The sequence below is a fragment of the Myotis yumanensis genome, unplaced genomic scaffold (assembly GCF_028538775.1).
Source record: "Myotis yumanensis isolate MYYU_CA2020_CCGP unplaced genomic scaffold, mMyoYum1.0.hap1 SCAF_1, whole genome shotgun sequence".
NCBI lineage: Eukaryota > Metazoa > Chordata > Mammalia > Chiroptera > Vespertilionidae > Myotis > Myotis yumanensis.
Window position 1 is genome coordinate 2,056,315 of NW_027223752.1, and position 20,230 is coordinate 2,076,544.

General features: G+C 47.6%; 1 gene segment (V, D, J or C); it reads left to right on the forward strand.

Moving 5' to 3' along the window:
- Positions 1-14,792: 14,792 nt before the first annotated feature.
- Positions 14,793-20,005, forward strand: LOC138999202 (putative V-set and immunoglobulin domain-containing-like protein IGHV4OR15-8). The segment is given in 3 exon segments: positions 14,793-14,853; positions 14,935-15,249; positions 19,653-20,005. Coding segments are annotated over 3 exon segments (714 nt in total).
- The last annotated feature ends 225 nt before the right edge of the window (positions 20,006-20,230 follow it).

Sequence of the window (20,230 nt, forward strand, 5' to 3'; positions counted from 1 at the left end):
TGTACTCAGAAAAATACAGGATGTTGAATAAAGAGAAAGAGGAAGATATAAACAAGTGGAAAAATATACCGTGATCATGGATTAGTAGAATTAACATCATTAAAACGTCCATATTACCCAAAGCACTCTACAGATTCAATGCAATACCTATTAAAACAGCAACAGCATATTTCACAGATCTATAACAAATACTCCAAAAATTTATATGGAACCAAAATAGACCCCAATTAGCCATAGGAATCTTGAGAAAGAAAGGACTAAGGTGGAGGGATAACAATATCAGATATCAAATTATACTTCAAAGCCATAATAATCAAAACAGACTGGTACCCACAAGAACAGTCATATGCATCAAAAGAACAGAACAGAGACCCCAGAAATCTACCCAAGCCATTATGCTCAATTAATATTTGGGAAAGGAAACAAGAGCATACAATGGACTCAAAACAGTCTCTTCAATAAATATTGTTGGGAAAATTGGACAGATAAACGTGCAAAAAAAAAAAAACACGAAACAATACACGAACATGCACCATACACAGGAGTAAAGTAAATGGTTAAAAGACTTAAATGTAAGTGGGGAAACCTTAAAAATCCTAGAAGAAACCATAGGCAGCAAAATCTCAGACATCTCTCATAGCAATGTGTTTACAGATACACCTCCCAGGATAAAGAAAACTAAGGAGAAAATAAACAAAAGGGAATACATCAAAATAAAAAGTGTCTGCACAGCAAAAGAAACCATCAACAAAATGAAAAGGGAGCCCACAGTAGGGGAGGACATATTTTGCAAGGATCCATGTGATAAAGAGTTAATATCCAAAATGTATAAGAAACCCATACAACTTAACCAAAGGAAGACAAACAATCCAATTAAATAATGGGCAAAGGACCTAAATACACACTTCTCCAAAGAGAACATACCGATGGCCAAAAGCTCAAAGTCACTGACCATCAGAGAGATGCAAATTAAAAGGACAATGAGGTATCAGCTTACACCTGTCAGAATGGCTGCCATCAACAAATCCACAAATGACAAGTGCTGGCGAGGATGTGGTGAAAAGGGAACCCTCATACTCTGCTGGTGGGAATTCATGCTGTGCAGCCATTATGGAACACAGTATGGAGTTTCCTCAAAAAATTAAACATGGAACTGCCATTTGAACTAGTGATCCCACTTTTAGGAATATATGCTAAGGGACCCAAACACCAATCAGAAACAATGTATGCACCCCATTGTTCATGGCAGCACAATTTGCAATAGCTAAGATCTGGAAACAGCCCAAATTCCCATGAGTACATGAGTGGATAAAAAAGCTGTAGTACATTTATGCCACAGAATACTATGCATCAGTAAAAGAGAAGGATCCCATATGCTTTGAGACAGCATGGAGGGACCTGGAGAGTATCATGGTTAGTTCAATAAGCTAGTGAGATGAAGACAATTATCACATGACCTCACTCATATGTGGAATCTAATGAACAAATTAACTGATGTAGAGAATGGATCCAGAGACCCCAAAGCATGGAGCAGACTGGGGAAGCTCAGAGGGAAATCGTGGTCAGGTGGGAGGGTGGGAAGAGGTCAACCAACACACTCGTATGCATATGTGCAACATCCAGGGGCACAGACAATAAGTTGGTGAAGATCTGGGCAACCCAGGGCCAGGCTAGAAGGTGCCAATGGGGGATAAAGAGGGCATGTATAATACCTTCAACAATAAAGGTATAATTTTAAGAAAAAAGAATTAGGATTTGGATCCTCAGTTGCCCACTGAACATGGTCCCTGTGTCACCCATCTTCTCTCAGGTGGGGTCAAGAACTCAGCTATGAAATACTCTGCCTCATGAATATGCAAAAGTCAGGAGGTACACCAGGTTAAATATGGGTAAGTCTGTGCCCTGAGGGCATCACCCACAGCCACGCCCTCCTCTACAGAAGTGCTCACAGCACAACCCTCAGCATGGACTGGAGCTGGAGAACCCTCCTCCTGGTGGCCATGGTGACAGGTAAGGGGCTCCCGTCCTGGGTTAAGGAGGGTCCAGGGAGGGTCAAGGGGGATTCCACTCACTCCTGTCTCCTCCCCACAGGTGTCCACTCCCAGGTGCAGCTGGTGCAGTCTGGGGCTGAGGTGAGGAAGCCTGGGGCCTCCGTGAAGGTCTCCTGCAAGGCTTCTGGATACACCTTCATCAGCTACTACATGCACTGGGTGCGACAGGCTCCAGGACAGGGGCTTGAGTGGGTGGGGACATTTCACCCTTTACTTGAAATCACAAACTACGCACAGAAGTTCCAAGGCAGAGTCTCCATAACGGAAGACACGTACGCAAGCACAGCCTACATGGAGCTCAGCAGCCTGAGAGCCGAGGACACCGCTGTGTATTACTGTGCAAGACACAGTGAGGGGAAGTCAGTGTGAGCCCAGACACAAACCTCCCTGAGGCAGGCAGCAGGTCTGGGCTGCAGGGGCCACACAGGACAACAGGGGGCGCTCAGGACCCACAGCACAGATAGCAGCCCAGGAGCAGGGGCAGAGGGAGGTGGGAGGGAAGAGCCTTCCTGTTGGGCACAGGGATTTCCTCTCAAGCTCTCAGCTGCCTCCAGGGATGGCTCCTGCTCTTTCTCTGAGGCTCTCATTTCCTGCTTTCTCACTGCAGATCCCAGAGGAGGGGGTAGCACTGCTGCTGGCAGAGGACATGTGGGCAGTGATGGGGACTCTCCTCACCACGTGTCTGTATTTCCTGCTTTTCTTTCTCCACGGAGACCATCCTCAGTGCTCTCATCGGCTTTTGGTTGGAAACCTTCCCACCAAGAGAGACCTCAGCACAGCCCAGGCCCCTGGGTGCTGAGCTCAGGGTCTGACCCACCTGCACACCTGTCCCCATAGGTCCCCTCCTTCTGACAGGCCCACAGTAAATAAAACAGGTGCATGTCCCGCGGACAGTGGAAGCTGGATGGACCCATCTGAATGGTGCAAAGGGCCCTTGAGGGCTGCTCCCTGGTCAGCTCCCCTGTACAGGTGCCAGGACTTGCTGTTTCTGGTGCCACAGGAAATGACCTCAGCTCTGTCCCCATAGGAGTCACACCAGCACTGATGTGAGTTGACAGCAGTATGCGCTTCCCGTGTCGTGCAGTTTCATAGGGATGTTTAACAAGGTTCATTGGAAATCATCTCATTTTAACAAGCAGCTGACTTAGAAAATCTCTTGGTGAACAGGACAGCCTTACAGTTTTCCAACCTTTTTTACTTAAAATCATGGGCTAAAGTTTGACATTTGATAATGATTGTGTTGAATCCTCTGTTGATCACTCCTTTGAGGGCTCAGACGGGATAATAACCCAGGTAGAGGCTGCTTGTGGGGTTGTTGATCAATCACAGCATTTTCCCAGCCTCCATGTTACAGGTGCTGTAGTGGCTCCACATTCACCTCACTCATGTCTGCAGAACAGAAGGGATCTCCCAAACCTCCCTCCTTGCTCCTTTGGTGGATTTCCAGGAGCCATGAGAACCTACTGTGTCTGCAAAGCTTCCCCAAGTCATGCACTCCTCCCTGACCTCTGTGTGTCTCCTGTGGTCTCCTCCTGATTGACCGCTCTGGTGAGTACAGAACCTTTCACCATCAGGAATGGGACTTGGTGAAACCATGAGCAGTTTCTTTGAGAAGATAAAAAAGATGGAGGAACCATTAGCCAGACTCAACAGGAAACAAAGAGAGGGGACCTAAATAAGTAAAGTCAGAAATGAAAGCATAGATATAACAACTGACACCCCAGAAATAAAAAGGATTGTAATAAAGTGTTATGAACAAATATATGCCAACAAGCTGGATAATATGGATGAAATGGACAAATTCCTAGGAAAACACAGTACCCCAGAACTGAAACAGGAACAATCAGAAAACCTGAATTGGCCAATAACAACTGAGGACATAGAAGCAGGAATCTAAAACCTCCCAGCAAACAAAAGTCCTGGTCTGGATGCCTTCACAGGGGAGTTTTACCAATCATCCAAAGATGAACTAACACCTATACTCCCAAAACTATTCAAAAAAAAAAATCCAAGAGTAAGGAACACTTCCAAACTCTTTTCATGAGCCCTACATCATCCTAATTCCAAAACCAGGTGACACTCCTAAGAAAGATAATTACAGGCCAATATCCCTGATGAACATAGATGCTAAAATCCTCTACAAATTATTAGCAATTTGGATCCAGCATTATATTTAAAAGATCATACAACATTACCAAATGGGATTCATCCAAGGATGCAGGGCTGGTACAATATTCACAAATCAATAAACATGATACATCCCAAAAACAAACGGAAAGAGAAAAACAACATGACCATATCTATGGATTCAGAAAAAGCATTCGACAAAACCCAACACCCACTTTTGATAAATACTCTCAGCAAAGTGGGAGAAGAGGACTCATATCTCAACATAATAAAGGACACGTATGAACGACCCAAAGCCAGAATCATATTCAATGAGCAAAAACCAAACCCATTTCCCCTAAGAAATGGAACAGAACAGAAATGACGCTTTCACCTCTCTTATTCAACATAGTACTGGAAGTCTTAGCCACAGCAATGAGACAAGAAGAAGAAATAAAAGACATACAATTGTCCTCTTCTACCCACAATCTCACCCCATGGGGCCTGCACAGGATGTCCTGTGTGGAAGTGTCTGCCCTCTCCTTCCTGCCTGGATAGGTTTTGCCTTAAATGCACCCCCACGCCATCCCCTCATGACCATCTCCTGTGCCAGGCCGTCCCTGATATGCCAGGGCCAGGGCTACTCAGGCATCCTGCAGAGCCCACATGTAGGGTCCACATGTGATGTCAGGTCCTTGGGGCCCCTCCTGTGTCAGGTGGGGACACAGCTGAGCACTGACCTCAGAGCATCTCCAACAGCTCACTCCTGTGATGAGGGAGCCAACAGGGACCTGTGAGCTACAGAGCATCGTGGTGGTCAACCCCTGGCCACTGGGGTCAGAGGGCAGTCAGGGAAGGGCTGGGGCCTGGTCACCTATGATGTTGCCAACGTCCTGCTGACCAGAGCCCAGGTACACAGGGAGCTCCATGAATCCTAAAAGTGCAGGTATACCCCAGCCAGCATGGCTCAGTGGTTAAGAGGTGACCTATGAACCAGGATGCCATGGTTCAATACCTGGTCAGAGGACATGCCCAGGTTGCCAACAACATCCACAGTATGTGGTGTGCAGGAGGCAGCCAATCAGTTATTCTCTTTTGTCATTGATGTTTCTCTCTCTCACTCTCCATTCCTCTCTGATATCTATTTTAATATATTTAAATGAATAAATGAAAATGTTGGGGGTGTGATTAGCAGTATGGGTGTATATGAGAGGCAACTAGTCAATATTTCTCTCTCACGTCAATGTTTCTCTCAGTCCTTCCCTCTCTCTCCTTTCCTTTCCCTCTAAAAACCAATGAACACGTCCTCAGATGAGGACAAAGAAAAGAAGGTCCAGCCTGCCTGGCTCATGTGGCTCAGCTGTTGAGCATCAACCCAGGACCCAAGAAGTCACTGGTTTGATTCCTGGTGAGGACACATGACGAGGTTGCAGCCTCCATCCCCAGAGGGGGCCATGCAGGAGGCAGCCAATCGATGATTCTATCTCACAGATGTTTCGCGATTTACCTCTCCCTTTTCTTTCTCTCTAAAAATCAAGAAAATTATATTTTTAAATGATGTATATCTATGTCTATCTCTACATCTATATGTAAATCTATATCTAATCTATATCTATATCTATATCTATATCTATATCTATATAATCTATATCTATCTATATCCATGGGAGCAGAGGCACATTGATTTTATCCCTAAGGAGTCACTGATTGTTCCCACATCCTACTTCCTGACCACCTCCTGCAGCACAGCCCCTGCTGTGGAAGGAGAGGTCCCTGGACACGGTGACCAGGACCCCAAGGAGGGCCTGGTTCTCTGAGGGCACAGTCAGCACCTCCTTCCAGGAGATTCTCCAGAGACCGGGACCTCCCTCACCTCTTGCCCTTTGTATGTGCACACACCCCCCATATGCAAATGCCCACAAGGCCACCAGACACACACACAGTTGGCGTCCACTTAAATTCGAGGCCTCCTCACCTTGGAGAATACTTTGTGGGGAACCAGGACCTCACCTGCAAGACATGACTCCCATGTGGCTCTTCCTCTTCCTGCTGTCAGCTCCCAGATGTGAGTGACTCAGGGCTTAGATGTGAGGAGATGGGGACCCTGCATCTGAGCCCAGGACTCACTGTGTTCTCTCTGTCCCAGGTGTCCTGTCCCAGGTGCAGCTGCAGGAGTCGGGCCCAGGACTGGTGACGCCCTCGCAGACCCTCTCCCTCACCTGCACTGTGTCTGGTTACTCCATCACCAGTGGTTTCTGGAGCTGGATCCGACAGCCCCCAGGGAAGGGGTTGGAGTGGATGGGGAGGATATGTAATGAGTGGACAGGGAGTAGTGGATGGGGGGTATCTAGTACGAGGAATAATTACTACAGCCCCTCCCTCAAGAGCCGAACCTCCATCTCCAGAGACACGTCCAAGAACCAGTTCTCCCTGCAGCTGAGCTCCATGACCACCGAGGACACGGCTGTGTATTACTGTGCAAGAGACACAGTGAGGGGAAGTCAGTGTGAGCCCAGACACTACCTCTCTCACAAGACTAACCGCCCTGAGGGAGACAGCAGGGCTGGGCTGCAGGGAGCATCCAGGACACCAGGGGGCGCTCAGGGGGCGCTCAGGACCAGCAAACCCAGGGTCCCAGCTCAGAGGCTGTCCTTGGAGGGTTGTGCAGCCTTCCTATTGGGGTCAATGCTTTCTTCCCTCCTAGTGTCCCTGGGCAGTTCCTCTTCTTTCTTTGTGTCTTTAATTAGATTCTCTGCAGGAAAAAAGCAGGAAGTGGCTGTGTGTCAGATCTGGTCGACATCTCATCTGCACCCTTCCTATCACCATGTCCCTAATGGTCACTCTCAGGGTTGACAAGGAAGACGCTGTAGGGATTCCTGTCCTCTCACTGAGAGCGATGTCCCCCACCCTCCATGCAGTGCTGAGCAGGGAACACAGAGTCCAGGCACCAAACCTCACCTGAGGGTGATCAGCCCTCGCTCTGCCCCAGGAGGAGCCCTTTGGGGGCAAATAGCCGCTTGCCCCTCACTGACATGGCTGCACATGGAGGTGTAGGATCTGACCCCTGTGTGCCCTGCCCTTCTGTGAGCCTCTGCGGTGGACCCAGCTCCCAGGGTGTCCCTGGACAAAGGTAGGAAGGAGGCCCAGGGACAGGCGCTGTCATAGTCCTGCTGGGCATGTTCCCGGTGGGTCTCAGAACCTGGTCCCAGGGGACATGCCCCAACACTTGTCCCACTTCCCCTGGGGAACCACCTGGATCCTGAGAATCTGCTGAAGGGAGACACGGTCCCACCCACCTCTGCTGTGCCTCCAGCTTCACAGACACCACCCCATCCTCACTCTCTGTCCTCTGCCGCCCACACTCTCACCCCATGGGGCCTGCACAGGACGTCCTGTGTGGATGTGTCTGCCCTTTCCTTCCCCCCTGGTAGGTATGCCTTAAATGCACCCAGACATTACCCCCTCATGCCCACCTCCTGTGCCAGGCCCTCCCTGAGACACCAGGGCCTAGGCCACTCAGGTGGCCTGCAGATCCCATGCGAAGTACCCACATGTGATGTCGGGCACTGGAGGCACCACTTGTGTCCAGTGGAGACACAGCTGAGCACTTAGCTCAGAGCACCTCCAACAGCTCACATCTGTGCTGAGGGAACCTCCAGGGGCCCGTGAGCTGCAAAGCACCATGGTGAATGAGCCCGAGACCAAGGGGGTCAGAAGGTAGTGAGGGAAGAGCTGGGCCTGGTCATCTATAATGCTGCCAACGTCTCACTGACCAAAGCCCAGGTAAACATGAGTTCTGTGAACCCTAAAAGTGCAGGGACGACTGGGACTGCATGGCTCAAAGGTTGAATGATGACCCATCAACCAGTTGGTCACTGTTGGATACCCAGTCAGTGCACATGTCCGGGATGCAGGCAATATCCCCAGTGTGGGGCATGCAGGGGGCAGGCAATTAATTATTCTCTCTCATCATTGATGTTTCTATATCTCTCTCCCTTCCCCTCTCTGATATCAATTATAAATGTTTAAATCAATAATAAATACATCCAAATTTTGCAAGTTTGTTTTCCAGTAGAATCTATGTGATAGACAACTGGTCAATATTTTTCTCTCACATCAATGTGTGGGAGACCACCTGTTGTCTTCACTGGCAGAGAAGTATAGACAGAGAACCCAGAAGGCTGGTGACCCTTGAAGCCCTAGCAAAGGTCAGAGCTGTGCACCCAGTTAGTCCAGTCAATGGTAGCTGAAGCAACTTCCCACCAGATAGTCATGTAAATCCTTATTAATAAGATAGTCTGCCTATTACTGGAAATTGCCTACTGATGGGCTAGTCTGCGTGTTACTGGAAATTGCCTGCCTAAGGGCTATGCTATGGGTGTATGCCAGATCAATAAAAGGTTGGTGCAGCCAGAGCTCCAGTGGAAGTCCTCCCTCTTGAGTTGGACTTACCCGCCTGGCCCCCCAATATTCCCAAATTATCTCTTGTCTCTTCTCTTTCATTTGAGTGTGGCTCCTCTTCCAGATCCTGAACCCTGTACCACGCAGGACGTGGAGGGAAACAATTACAACATCAATGTTTCTCTCTCTCCTCTTTTCTTTCCCTCTAATAATCAATGAAAATATCCTCAAAAGATAATTTAAAAAGAAAGAATTATATCTACATATGTGTTTGTATCTATATCTATATGTGTATCTATATGTGTATCTATATCTACATCTACATATATATCTATATTTTTATCTATATCTATATCTACATCTACATCTATCTATTTCCATGGTAGCACAGCCACATTGATGTTATTCCTAAAGAATCAGTTATTGTTCCCACATTCTACTTCCAGACCACCTCCTGCAGCACAGCCCCTGGTGTGGAAGGAGAGGTTCCTGTGCACGGTGACCAGGAATCCTAGGAGGGCCTGGTTCTCTGAGGGCACAGTCAGCACCTCCTTCCAGGAGAAGCCCCAGAGACCAGGACCTCCCTCACCTCTTGCCCTTTCTTTGTGCGGACACTTCCCATATGCAAATGACCACACGGCCACCAGACACACACAGTTGGCGTCCACTTAAGTGCAGGGCCTCCTCACCCTGAAGTATAGTAACAGTCATCTCAGGTGAAAACTAGTTTCACTTTAACCCTGCTGTTTGGCTTAACAATAGAAAAGTTATTTTGATCTTATAAATCATCCCATTGGACATGTACTGGGGCATAGTGTCCTAGGGGTGTGCTAGAGACATGGGGCTTAATGTGCTAAGGGGCAGGGAACATGGCATAGAAAAATTACTGTCTTAGAAAAACAATGTATTATGATTAAACCCAGCCAAGTGTGACCCCGTTTTCCTTCCATTTGTACTTGTGAACTTTTTACCCTGCCAGTACTAGGAACAGCTAACGAAATGCTTTGTAGTTGCAAATAAAAGCTTTGCTGTACCCTTGGTCACTACTGCAGTACAAGGCTCCCTGCAAGGAGGGACATGCTGTAGTCAGCTGGCCAGCTTAATAAAGGCTCTTAAATTTAAATTCTGAGTCGGTGGTCTATCTCACTGATTGACCCCATAAAAACCCTTTAGAATACTTTCTGGGAGACAAGGACCTCACCTGCAAGACATGACTCCCATGTGGCTCTTCCTCTTCCTGCTGTCAACTCCCAGATGTGAATGACTCAAAGCTTAGACTTGAGGAGATGGGGATCCTGCATCCGAGCCCAGGACTCACTGTGTTCTCTCTGTCCCAGGTGTCCTGTCCCAGGTGCAGCTGAAGGAGTCAGGCCGAGGACTGGTGAAGCCCTCATAGACCCTCTCCCTCACCTGCTCTGTCTCTGGATTCTCCATCACAACCAGTGGTTATGCCTGGGACTGGGACTGCCAGACCCCTGGGAAGGGGCTGGAGTGGATGGGGCACATATGTTATGAGGGAAACACTTCCTACAGCCCCTCCCTCAAGAACTGAACCTCCATCTCCAGAGACATATCCAAGAACCAGTTCTCCCTGCAGCTGAGCTCCGTGACCACCGAGGACACAGACGTGTATTACTGTGCAAGAGACACAGTGAGGGGAAGTCAGTGTGAGCCCCGACACAAACCTCCCTGAGGAGAAAGCAGGGCTGGACTGTAGGGGGTGCCCAAGACATGAAGGGGCGCTCAGAACCCACAGCACAGAGAGCAGCCCCAGGAGCAGGGGCAGAGGGAGGTGGGAACAGAAGGACCTTCCTGTTGGGTGCAGGGATTTCCTCTCAAGCTCCCAGCTGCCTCCAGGAAAGCTCTTCCTTCCCATGATCTCCCTGCAGGCAACAGTGAAGAAGGGACATTGTGTTTGCAGGTGACACATCGGCAGGGAGTGAGGACTCTCCTTCACGAAGGCTTCTTGACAAATTCTAAAAGTGGCTTTTCTTACTCTCTTTTCAACCTTTCTATGATGAGTGTGAGCTCCATGAGTGGGTTGCTGGGATTGGGCTGTGTGCACAGCTCTGCATCCCTCCCTGGGGGTCACAGCTCTCTCAGTGTCTGACTCTCCATGTGCCCGCCCCCTCCTGGTTCCAGGGAGATCACAGGGCCCTCCCTCTGCTGAAAGGCCTGAGCTCACTCAGGGCTGATGGACCTCACCCATCCTCTCTGGATCCACATTGGTCCCCAGAAGAGCTGTCAGCTCAGTGCACCAAACACAGGGAGCCCCACATCTACCCACAGGAGGGGCCTCGTGTCCATCACGAAGCAGTGCTAACTCCACAGCTGGGACAAGAATCTCTGAGGCTGGGATGTGCATCATCGAACTCCTCCTCCACCTTTCCTCCTGGAGCCAAGGTTTTCTAGCTTCACTGAGGGTGAGATGTGAATCGGGAGCATGTAGAGAGCTGAGAGCATCCGTGGGACCCCCTGCGTCCATACCGTCCTCTTACTACTTGCCCAAGAAACACAGAATCACACACACACACACACACACACAGAATCACAGTCACACACACAGTCACACAGACACAGTCACACAGACACAGTCACACAGTCACACACAGAGTCACAAACAATAAGACACACAGACACACACACACAGAAACAGTCACACACAGTCACACACAATCACACACGCAGTCATACACAATTACACACAGTCACACACACACACAGTCACACACTCATTTCTAGAAAAGACATGCATTCACACATTAGCAGTGATACAAATCCATTCATGTCATTACACACTGTACTTTAGGAATTCTATATAATAAAATGGGGTTATATTTTGTGTTCTTAGATGCCATATGAAATAAATATGTGGTCTACAAGCAACTATTATTTCAACACTGACCACACCCTGTGAAGATCAACAGTTGTATTTCTCAGTCCACTTAGTAGGAGCTCAAATTAGGAATTTAATTCAAACTTTGCTAAATTGCTACAAATTTTTAAAATATAGTTGAAGTAATAGTGAAAACCTTCCACCAAATAAAAGCCAAGGACAAAATGAATTCAAGGGTGAAGTCTACCAGAAATCCAAATGGGAATTGATAACTTTCTATCAACTCTTCTTGAACACTTCCAAGAACTGAGGAAAGAGACAACACTTCCAAACAGATTTGTTGAGGTGACCATTACACTTATATCAAAGCCAAGTAAAAACACAAAAATGATGGGTCAATATCGCTGATTAAATTATATACAAAACCCTCAAAAATATACTAGAAAAGTTAACAGCACCCTGCAAGGGTCATTTACCACGATCAAGTGGGATACCATCCTAAAATGCAAGGCTGGTTCAAAGTACGAAAACAAGTAACTGTGCTACATCTTCTCAACAGAATGAAGGATAAAGTATACCCTCTTATAAATAGATACAGAATAAAGCCTTTAAAATTGAGAATCGCTTCAGAATTAAAATTCTTAGCAGATTAGGTGTAGAAGTTATGGACCTCAATATACTAAAGGCCACATTTGAAAAGCCAACGAGTGACATCATGCTTCACAAAGAAAATTTCAAAGCTTTTCTTCTTACATCAGGACCAAGACAAGGGCTCCCCTGTGACTACTTCTATTCATCAAAACAAGAAGTCCTTTTCAGAATAATTAGGCAAGAAAAGGAAATTTCAAATGTCTACATAGAAAGAAATGAGTTAAAATATTTCTTATCTGTAAGCAGATCACAAGATCTTGTACATAGAAAACCCTAAACACTGTATAGAAGCTAATAGAACTAGAATTCAGGAAAGACGTAAGATACAAAACCAACACACAAATGCCTTGTGCCCCTGCACCCTCTCAACAGAGTGTCTTCATGGCTCTAGGAAACATGTGGGCTGTTTCAGAGGAAAGTGATGGAAGAAAACTTGAACGGCTACACAACAAGGATATAACAACCTAATGAAACAAGAACCCTGCACGTGTGTGTCCTCAGTTTTGTTAATCCCCCATCATGTTTCCCAGGTAGCTCTGTCCTCATGTGGCACTGGGTCAGGTGCAGGTTCCAGTTGATCCCAATCATGTGGGGACAGTGGTTACCAGGGTCACATGCAGACATGAACTCTCCAATAACAAGATTTTCATAACCTAAACTTAATTATTCCTAAATCATTTCTGACATCTCCCCCTAAACACACCTGGTCATGATGGAGGTTCTTCTATGTCCCAAGGAATGAAACTGGATCCACAACAGAGTCTAGAGAAGAAACATCACAAAGGAGGGTCTGCAGCTGCTACATATCCAGCACCAAACTGCCCTGAAGGAATAGGACCCAGGAGCTCTGTGTGTCGCTCCAGTTCATGCTTCTGAATCCCAGGGACCCCCACAGACACTCCTCTCTCCTCAACACTTGGTCCACTGGCTATAGGCTCACACTCTGGTCTTAGTTTATCCTCTGATCACTTTTTAAGGGAAACAGTGTCACATGGGAATTCTGGTCTCCTGTACATGAACCTCATGCAACAAATGAGGACTTTAAGTGCTGAAGAAAAATAGAGTAGCCATCAAGGTCAAATTCTAAACTAACTGAAAATATATTTCAAAACTGAATGAAGCCATGCTGGTGTGGCACAGTGGTTGAGCTTCGACCTATGATTCTATTCCTGGGAAGGGCACATACCTGGGTTGTGGGCTTGAGTCCCAGTAGTGACTATACAGGACACATCTGGTCAATGATTCTTTGTGTGCCCCAGATGGAGGCAGGAAGCCCTGCTGGGTTCTGCTCCCCATGGGCCTCAGAACCTGGGCCCAGGGGACATGTCCCAAAACCAGTTCTGCTTCCCCTGGGAAACCACCTGCATCCTGAGAACCTGCAGAAGGAAAACATCGTCCCACCCACCTCTGCTGTGCCTCCAGCTCTGCATACAACACCCCATCCTCACCCTCTGTCCTCTGCTGCCCACACTCTCACCCCATGAGGCCTGCACAGGACGTCCTGTGTGGAAGTGTCTGCCCTCTCCTTCCTGCCTGGATAGGTTTTGCCTTAAATGCAGCCCCACATCATCCCCTCATGACCATCTCCTGTGCCAGTCCCTCCCTGATATGCCAGGGCCAGGGCCACTCAGGCATCCTGCAGAGCCCAAGTGCAGGGCCCACATGTGATGTCAGGTCCTGGGGGCCCCTCCTGTGTCAGGTGGGGACACAGCTGAGCACTGACCTCAGAGCACCTCCAACAGCTCACTCCTGTGATGAGGGAGCCAACAGGGACCTGTGAGCTGCAGAGCATCATGGTGGACAAACCCATGGCCACTGGGGTCCGAGGGCAGTTAGAGAAGGGCTGGGGCCTGGTCACCTATAATGTTACCAATGCCATTCTGACCAGAGCCCAGGTACACAGGGAGCTCTCTGAATCTAAAAGTGCAGGGAAAGCCTGGCCAGCATGACTCAGTGGTTGAGCATCAACTTAAGAACCAGGAAGTCATGGTTCAATTCCCAGTCAGGGCACATACCTAGGTTTTGTGCAACATCCCCACTTGGTGTGTGCAGAACACAGCTAATCAATGGTTCTCTCTTATCTTTGATTGTTCTATCTCTCTTTTCCGCTCCCTTCTTCTTTGATATCAATTAAAAATATTTAAATAAATACAAAACTAATAATAAAATTGATGCAGGTTTGATTCACAATGTGGGCACATATGGGAGGGAACTGATCAACATGTCTCTCTCACATCGTTGTTTCCTTCCTCTCTTTCTCCTTTCCTTACCCTCAACAATCAATGACACATCCTCTGGTGAGAGAAAAGTAAACAATATACATATATATGCCTATATGTACATCTACCAATACAACTACATCTACCTCTACATCTCTATCTTTATATCTATCTATATCTATATCTATATCATCTATATCTATATTGATGTTATTCCTAAGGAGTCACTGATTGTGCTCCCATCCTACTTCCTGACCACCTCCTGCAGCATAGCCCCTTGTGTGGAAGGAGAGGTCCCGGGGCACGGTGACCAGGACCCCAAGGAGTGCCTGGTTCTCTGAGGGCACAGTCAGCACCTCCTTCGAGGAGAAGCCCCAGAGACCAGGACCTCCTTCACCTCTTGCCCTTTGTATGTGCAGACACATCCCATATGCAAATGCCCACAGGATCACCAGACACAGACACAGTTGGTGTCCATTTAAATGCAGGGCCTCCCCACCCTGGAGAATACTTTCTGGGGGACGAGGACCTCACCTGCTAGACATGACTCCCATGTGGCTCTTCCTCTTCCTGCTGTCAGCTCCCAGATGTGAGTGACTCAGGGCTTAGATGTGAGGAGATGGGGACCCTGCATCTGAGGCCTGGACTCACTGTGTTCTCTCTGTCCCAGGTGTCCTGTCCCAGCTGCAGCTGCAGGAGTCAGGCCCAGGACTGGTGAAGCCCTCACAGACTCTCTCCCTCACCTGCACTTTGTCCGGGGGCTCAGTCACCAGCAGTTACTACTGGAACTGGATCCGCCAGCCCCCAGGGAAAGGGTTGCAGTGGATGGGGTACTGGACAGGGAGTACAAGGTACAACCCAGCCTTCCAGGGCCGCATCTCCATCACTGCTGACACGGCCAAGAACCAGTTCTCCCTGCAGCTGAGCTCCGTGACCCCCGAAGACACCGCCGTGTATTACTGTGCAAGAAACACAGTGAGGGGAAGTCAGTGTGAGCCAGACACAAACCTCCTGATGGAGACAGCAGTGCTAGGCTGCAGGGGGCGTCCCAGACAGCAGGGGGCGCTCAGGACCCACAACACAGAGAGCAGCCCCAGGAGCAGGGCCAGAGGGAGGTGGGGAGGGAAGGGCCTTCCTGTTGGGCTCAGGGATTTCCTCTCAGGCTCTCAGCTGCCTCCAGGGACAGCTCTTCCTTCTCATGTTCTCCCTGAAGACAGCAGTGAAGAAGGGACATTGTGTTTGCAGGTGACAAGTCAGCAGTGACGGGGACTCTACTTCACAAATTCTAAAAGTGGCTTTTTTTACTCTCTTTTCAACCTTTCTATGATGAGTGTGAGCTCCACGGGTGGGTTACTGGGATCAGGCTATGTGTACAGCTCTGCATCCCTCCCTAGCGGGTTGGGGGGTCATAGCTCCCTCAGTGTCTGACTCTCCATGTGCCCTTCCCCTCCTGGTTCCAGAGAGATCGCAGGTCCTCCCTCTGCTGAAAGGCCTGAGCTCACTCAGGGCTGGTGGACCTCACCCATCCTCTCTGGGTCCACCTTGGTCCCCAGAAGAGCTGTGAGCTCAGTGCACCAAACACAGGGAGCCCCACATCCATCCACACGGGGACCCTGCTGTCCACCAGGAAGCAATGCTAACCCCACAGCGGGGACCGGGGACCCTGAGGCTGGGATGTGCATCATCGAACTCCTCCTCCACCTTTCCTCCTGGACCCAAGGATTTCCAGCTTCACTGTGGTGAGATGTGTATCCGGAGCATGTTGGAAACCGGGAGCATCCATCGGCCCCCCTTCATCCAGACTGGCCTCTTACTACTTGTCCAGAAAACAAAGTCACACAGACACATAGTCAAACACACACACACACACAGGCAATTACACACACAGTCACACAAACACAGTTACACACTCATTTCTGGAAAAGACATGCATTCACACATGAGCAGTGATACAAAACTGTTGGTGTCCTTATACACTGTACTTTAAGAATTCTATATAAGAAAATGGGGTTATCTCTAGCCCATTTGCCTGAGTGGATAGAGCATCAGCCTGCAGACTGAAGGGCCCTGTGTTTGATTCCGGTCAAGGGCACATACCCCAGTGTGTGAGGTGCAGGAGGCAGCCAACCAGTGATTCTCTCTCATCATTGATGTTTCTATCTCTCCCTCCCTCTCACTTCCTCCCTGAAATCAATAAAGAATTATTTCTTTTTAATATTTTTAAAACAAAAAAAAATGGGGTTGGAGTTTGTTTTCTTGGATGCCATATGAAATAAATATGTGGTCTGCAAGAAACTATCATTTCAACACTGACCACAACTTGTGAAGATCAACAGTTGTATTTCTCAGTCCACTTAGTAGGAGCTCAAATTAGGAATTTAACCCAAACTTTGCTAGATTGCTACAAATTTTAAAATATAATTGAAGTAATAGTGGAAATCTTCCCAATAAAAGTCAAGGACCAAATGGACTCAAGGGTGAATTCTACCAGAATTTCAAATAGGACTTGATAACTTTCTAATCAACTCTTCTTAACTCTTCCAAGAATTAAGGAAAGAGACAGCACTTCCAAACAGAGTTCTTCAGGTGACCATTACACTCATATCAAAGTCAAGTAGAAACAAACAAAAATGACAGGTCAACATCCCTGATGAAATTACATGCAAAAACCTCAAAGATATGCTAGGAAACTAAACTGCACACTGAAAGGGTCATTTTCCACGATCAAGTGGGATACCATCCGAGCATGCAAGGCTGGTTCAACATAAGTAAATCAGTAACTGTGCTACATCTCATCCACAGAATGAAAGATAAAGTATACCCTCATAAAAATAGTACAGAATAAAGCCTTTAAAATTGAAAATCGCTTCAGAATTAAAATTCTTAGCAGATTAGGTGTAGAAATGATGGACCTCAATACACTAAAGGCCACATTTGAAAATCCAACAAGTGACATCACACTACACAGAGAAAATTAAAAGCTTTTCTTCTTACATCAGGACCAAGACAAGGGCTCCCCTGTGACTGCTTCTTTTTGTCAAAACAAGAAGTCCGTCTCAGAATAATTAGGCAAGAAGAGGAAATTTCAAATGTCTAAATCAGAAAGAATTGAGTTAAAATATTTCTTATCTGTAAGCAGATGACAGGATCTTATACATAGAAAACCCTAGACACGGTATGAGAAGCTAATAGAACTAGAATTCAGGAAAGATGTAAGATACAAAACCACCACACAAATGGCTTGTGCCCCTGCACCCTCTCAACAGAGTGTCCTCATGGCTCTAGGAAACATGTGGGCTGTTTCAGAGGAAAGTGACGGAAGAAAACTTGAACAGCTACACAACTAGGAGATGACAACCTAATGAAACAAGAACCCTGGACGTGTGTGTCCTCGGTCTTGGTTAATCCCCTATCATGTTCCCAAGTAGCTCTGCCCCCAATGTGGCACTGGGTCAGGTGCAGGCTCCAGTTGACCCCCATCATGTGGGGACAGGGGTCACAGGGTCACATGCAGACATCAGGCTTCCAATAACAAGATTTTCATAATCTGAACTTAATTATTCCTAAATCATTTCCAACATCTTCCCCTCAACACACCTGGTCATGACAAAGGTTCTTCTATGTCCCAAGGCATGAAACTGGATCCAAACAGAGTCTTGAGCAGCGGTGGGCAAACTTTTGGTGAGTGCGTGCCAAAACCAGCAAAATCTCTGACTCAAAATTCTTCTGCGTGCCAACCCTAATTTTTTGAGAACATGTTACTCCTACTTGATATCTCTTTAGGTGTGTGTATGTAAAGAGCCTTGAAGAAATAATAAAATTCATTCAAGCAACAAAAACACAGTATATGATGATGAAAAATACATTTATTTTTTAATGTATACAAGTTATGTAAAATTATTTATTTATCTAAGATGCACCTACACTGAATTTATCTGAAAAATAAAAAAGTTGATATTAATAAAACAATTGTAAATGGAAGATTATAAGAGAGGGTTTCACGTGCCAGCAAGTTACTGGCATGCCATTTTTTGCACGTGTACCAGGGGTTGCACACCCCTTGTCTAGAGAATGAACACCACAAAGGAGGCCATGCAGCTGCTACACGTCCAGCACCAAACTGCCCTGAAGGAATAGGACCCAGGAGCTCTGCCTGTGTCTCTCTAATTGACACTTCTGGTCCCCAGGGACCCGCACAGATGCTCCTCTCTCCCCAACACTTGGTCCACTGGCTCCAGGCTCACACTCTGGTCTTAGTTTATCCGCTGTTCACTTTGTAAGGGAAACAGTGTCACATGGGACTTCTGGTCTCCTGAACATGAACCTCCTGCAACAAATGAGGACTTTAAGTGCTGAAGGAAAATAGAGTAGCCATCAAGATTGAATTCTAAACTAACTAAAAATATATTTCAAAACTGAATGCAGCCGTGCTGATGAGGCACAGTGGTTGACCTTCAACCAATGATTCCATTCCTGGTCACGGCACATACCTGAGTGTGGGCTTGACTCCCAGTAGTGATCATACAGGAGGCTGCCAATCAATGATTCTCTTTCATCATTGATGTTTCTCTCTGCCTCTCGCTCTCCCTTCCTCTCTGAAATCTATAAAATACATATTAAAATAAATGAATGACAAGGATGTGGATTTGGTTCTCATCTCTGCAGACATGGGAAGAAAATTATAAATATGTTCCCCGCCATCAATGTTTCTCTCTCCTTCTCTTCCCCCCCCCTCTCCTACACATTTTTTAAAAAATCAATGAAAATATCCTCAAGTAAGGATAAAGAATATAATCTCTATATCTATACTTTTATCTATATCTAAAAATACATCTATAGTTAAGCTATACATATATTTAAAACAATATCTAAAGCAATATGTATATCTATCTATCTATGTATAGCCATGGGAGCAGAGGCACATTGATTTTATCCCTGAGGAGTGAAAGATTATTCCAACACCCTACTCCCTAACACCCTCCTGCAGCACAGCCCCTGGTGTGGAAGGAGAGGTTCCTGGGCACGGTGACCAGGACACCAAGGAGGGCCTGGTTCTCTGAGGCACAGTCAGCACCTCCTTCCAGGAGAAGCCCAGAGACCAGGACCTCCCTCACCTCTTGCCCTTTGTATGTGCAGACACCTCCCATATGCAAATGCCCACACAGCCACCAGACACACACACAGAGCTGCCGTCCACTTAAATGCAGGACCTCTTCACCCTGGAGAATACTTTCTGGGGGACGAGGACCTCACCTGCAAGACATGACTCCCATGTGGCTCTTCCTCTTCCTGCTGTCGGCTCCCAGATGTGAAGACTCAGGGCTTAGACGTGAGGAGATGGGGATCCTGCATCTGAGCCCAGGACTCACTGTGTTCTCTCTGTCCCAGGTGTCCTGTCCCAGCTGCAGCTGCAGGAGTCGGGAGCAGGACTGGTGACGCCCTCGCAGACCCTCTCCCTCACCTGCACTGTGTCTGGGGGCTCAGTCACCAGCAGTTACTGGTGGAGCTGGATCCGCCAGCCCCCAGGGAAGGGGCTGGAGTGGATTGGGGGCATATGGCATGATGGAGACACTAACTACAGCCCCTCGCTCAAGAGCCGAACCTCCATCTCCATAGACACGTCCAAGAACCAGTTCTCCCTGCAGCTGAACTCCATGACAACTGAGGACACAGCCGTGTATTACTGTGCAAGAGACACAGTGAGGGGAAGTCAGTGTGAGCCCAGACACAAACCTCCCTGAGGAGACAGCAGGGCTGGCCTGCAGGGGGCGCTCAGGACACCAGGGGGCGCTCAGGACCACAGACATGCGGACCAGCTCAGGAGCTGGGACTTAGGGGATACAGTCTCTGATGAACTGGTCAGTGGTTTTATTCTCCAGGAGTAACACCCTCCTCCAGGACTCACTGCCTCTCCCCTTTATGCCTTACATTTCCTTTCACACCACCCCTTGGAGGAAGTCACTTAC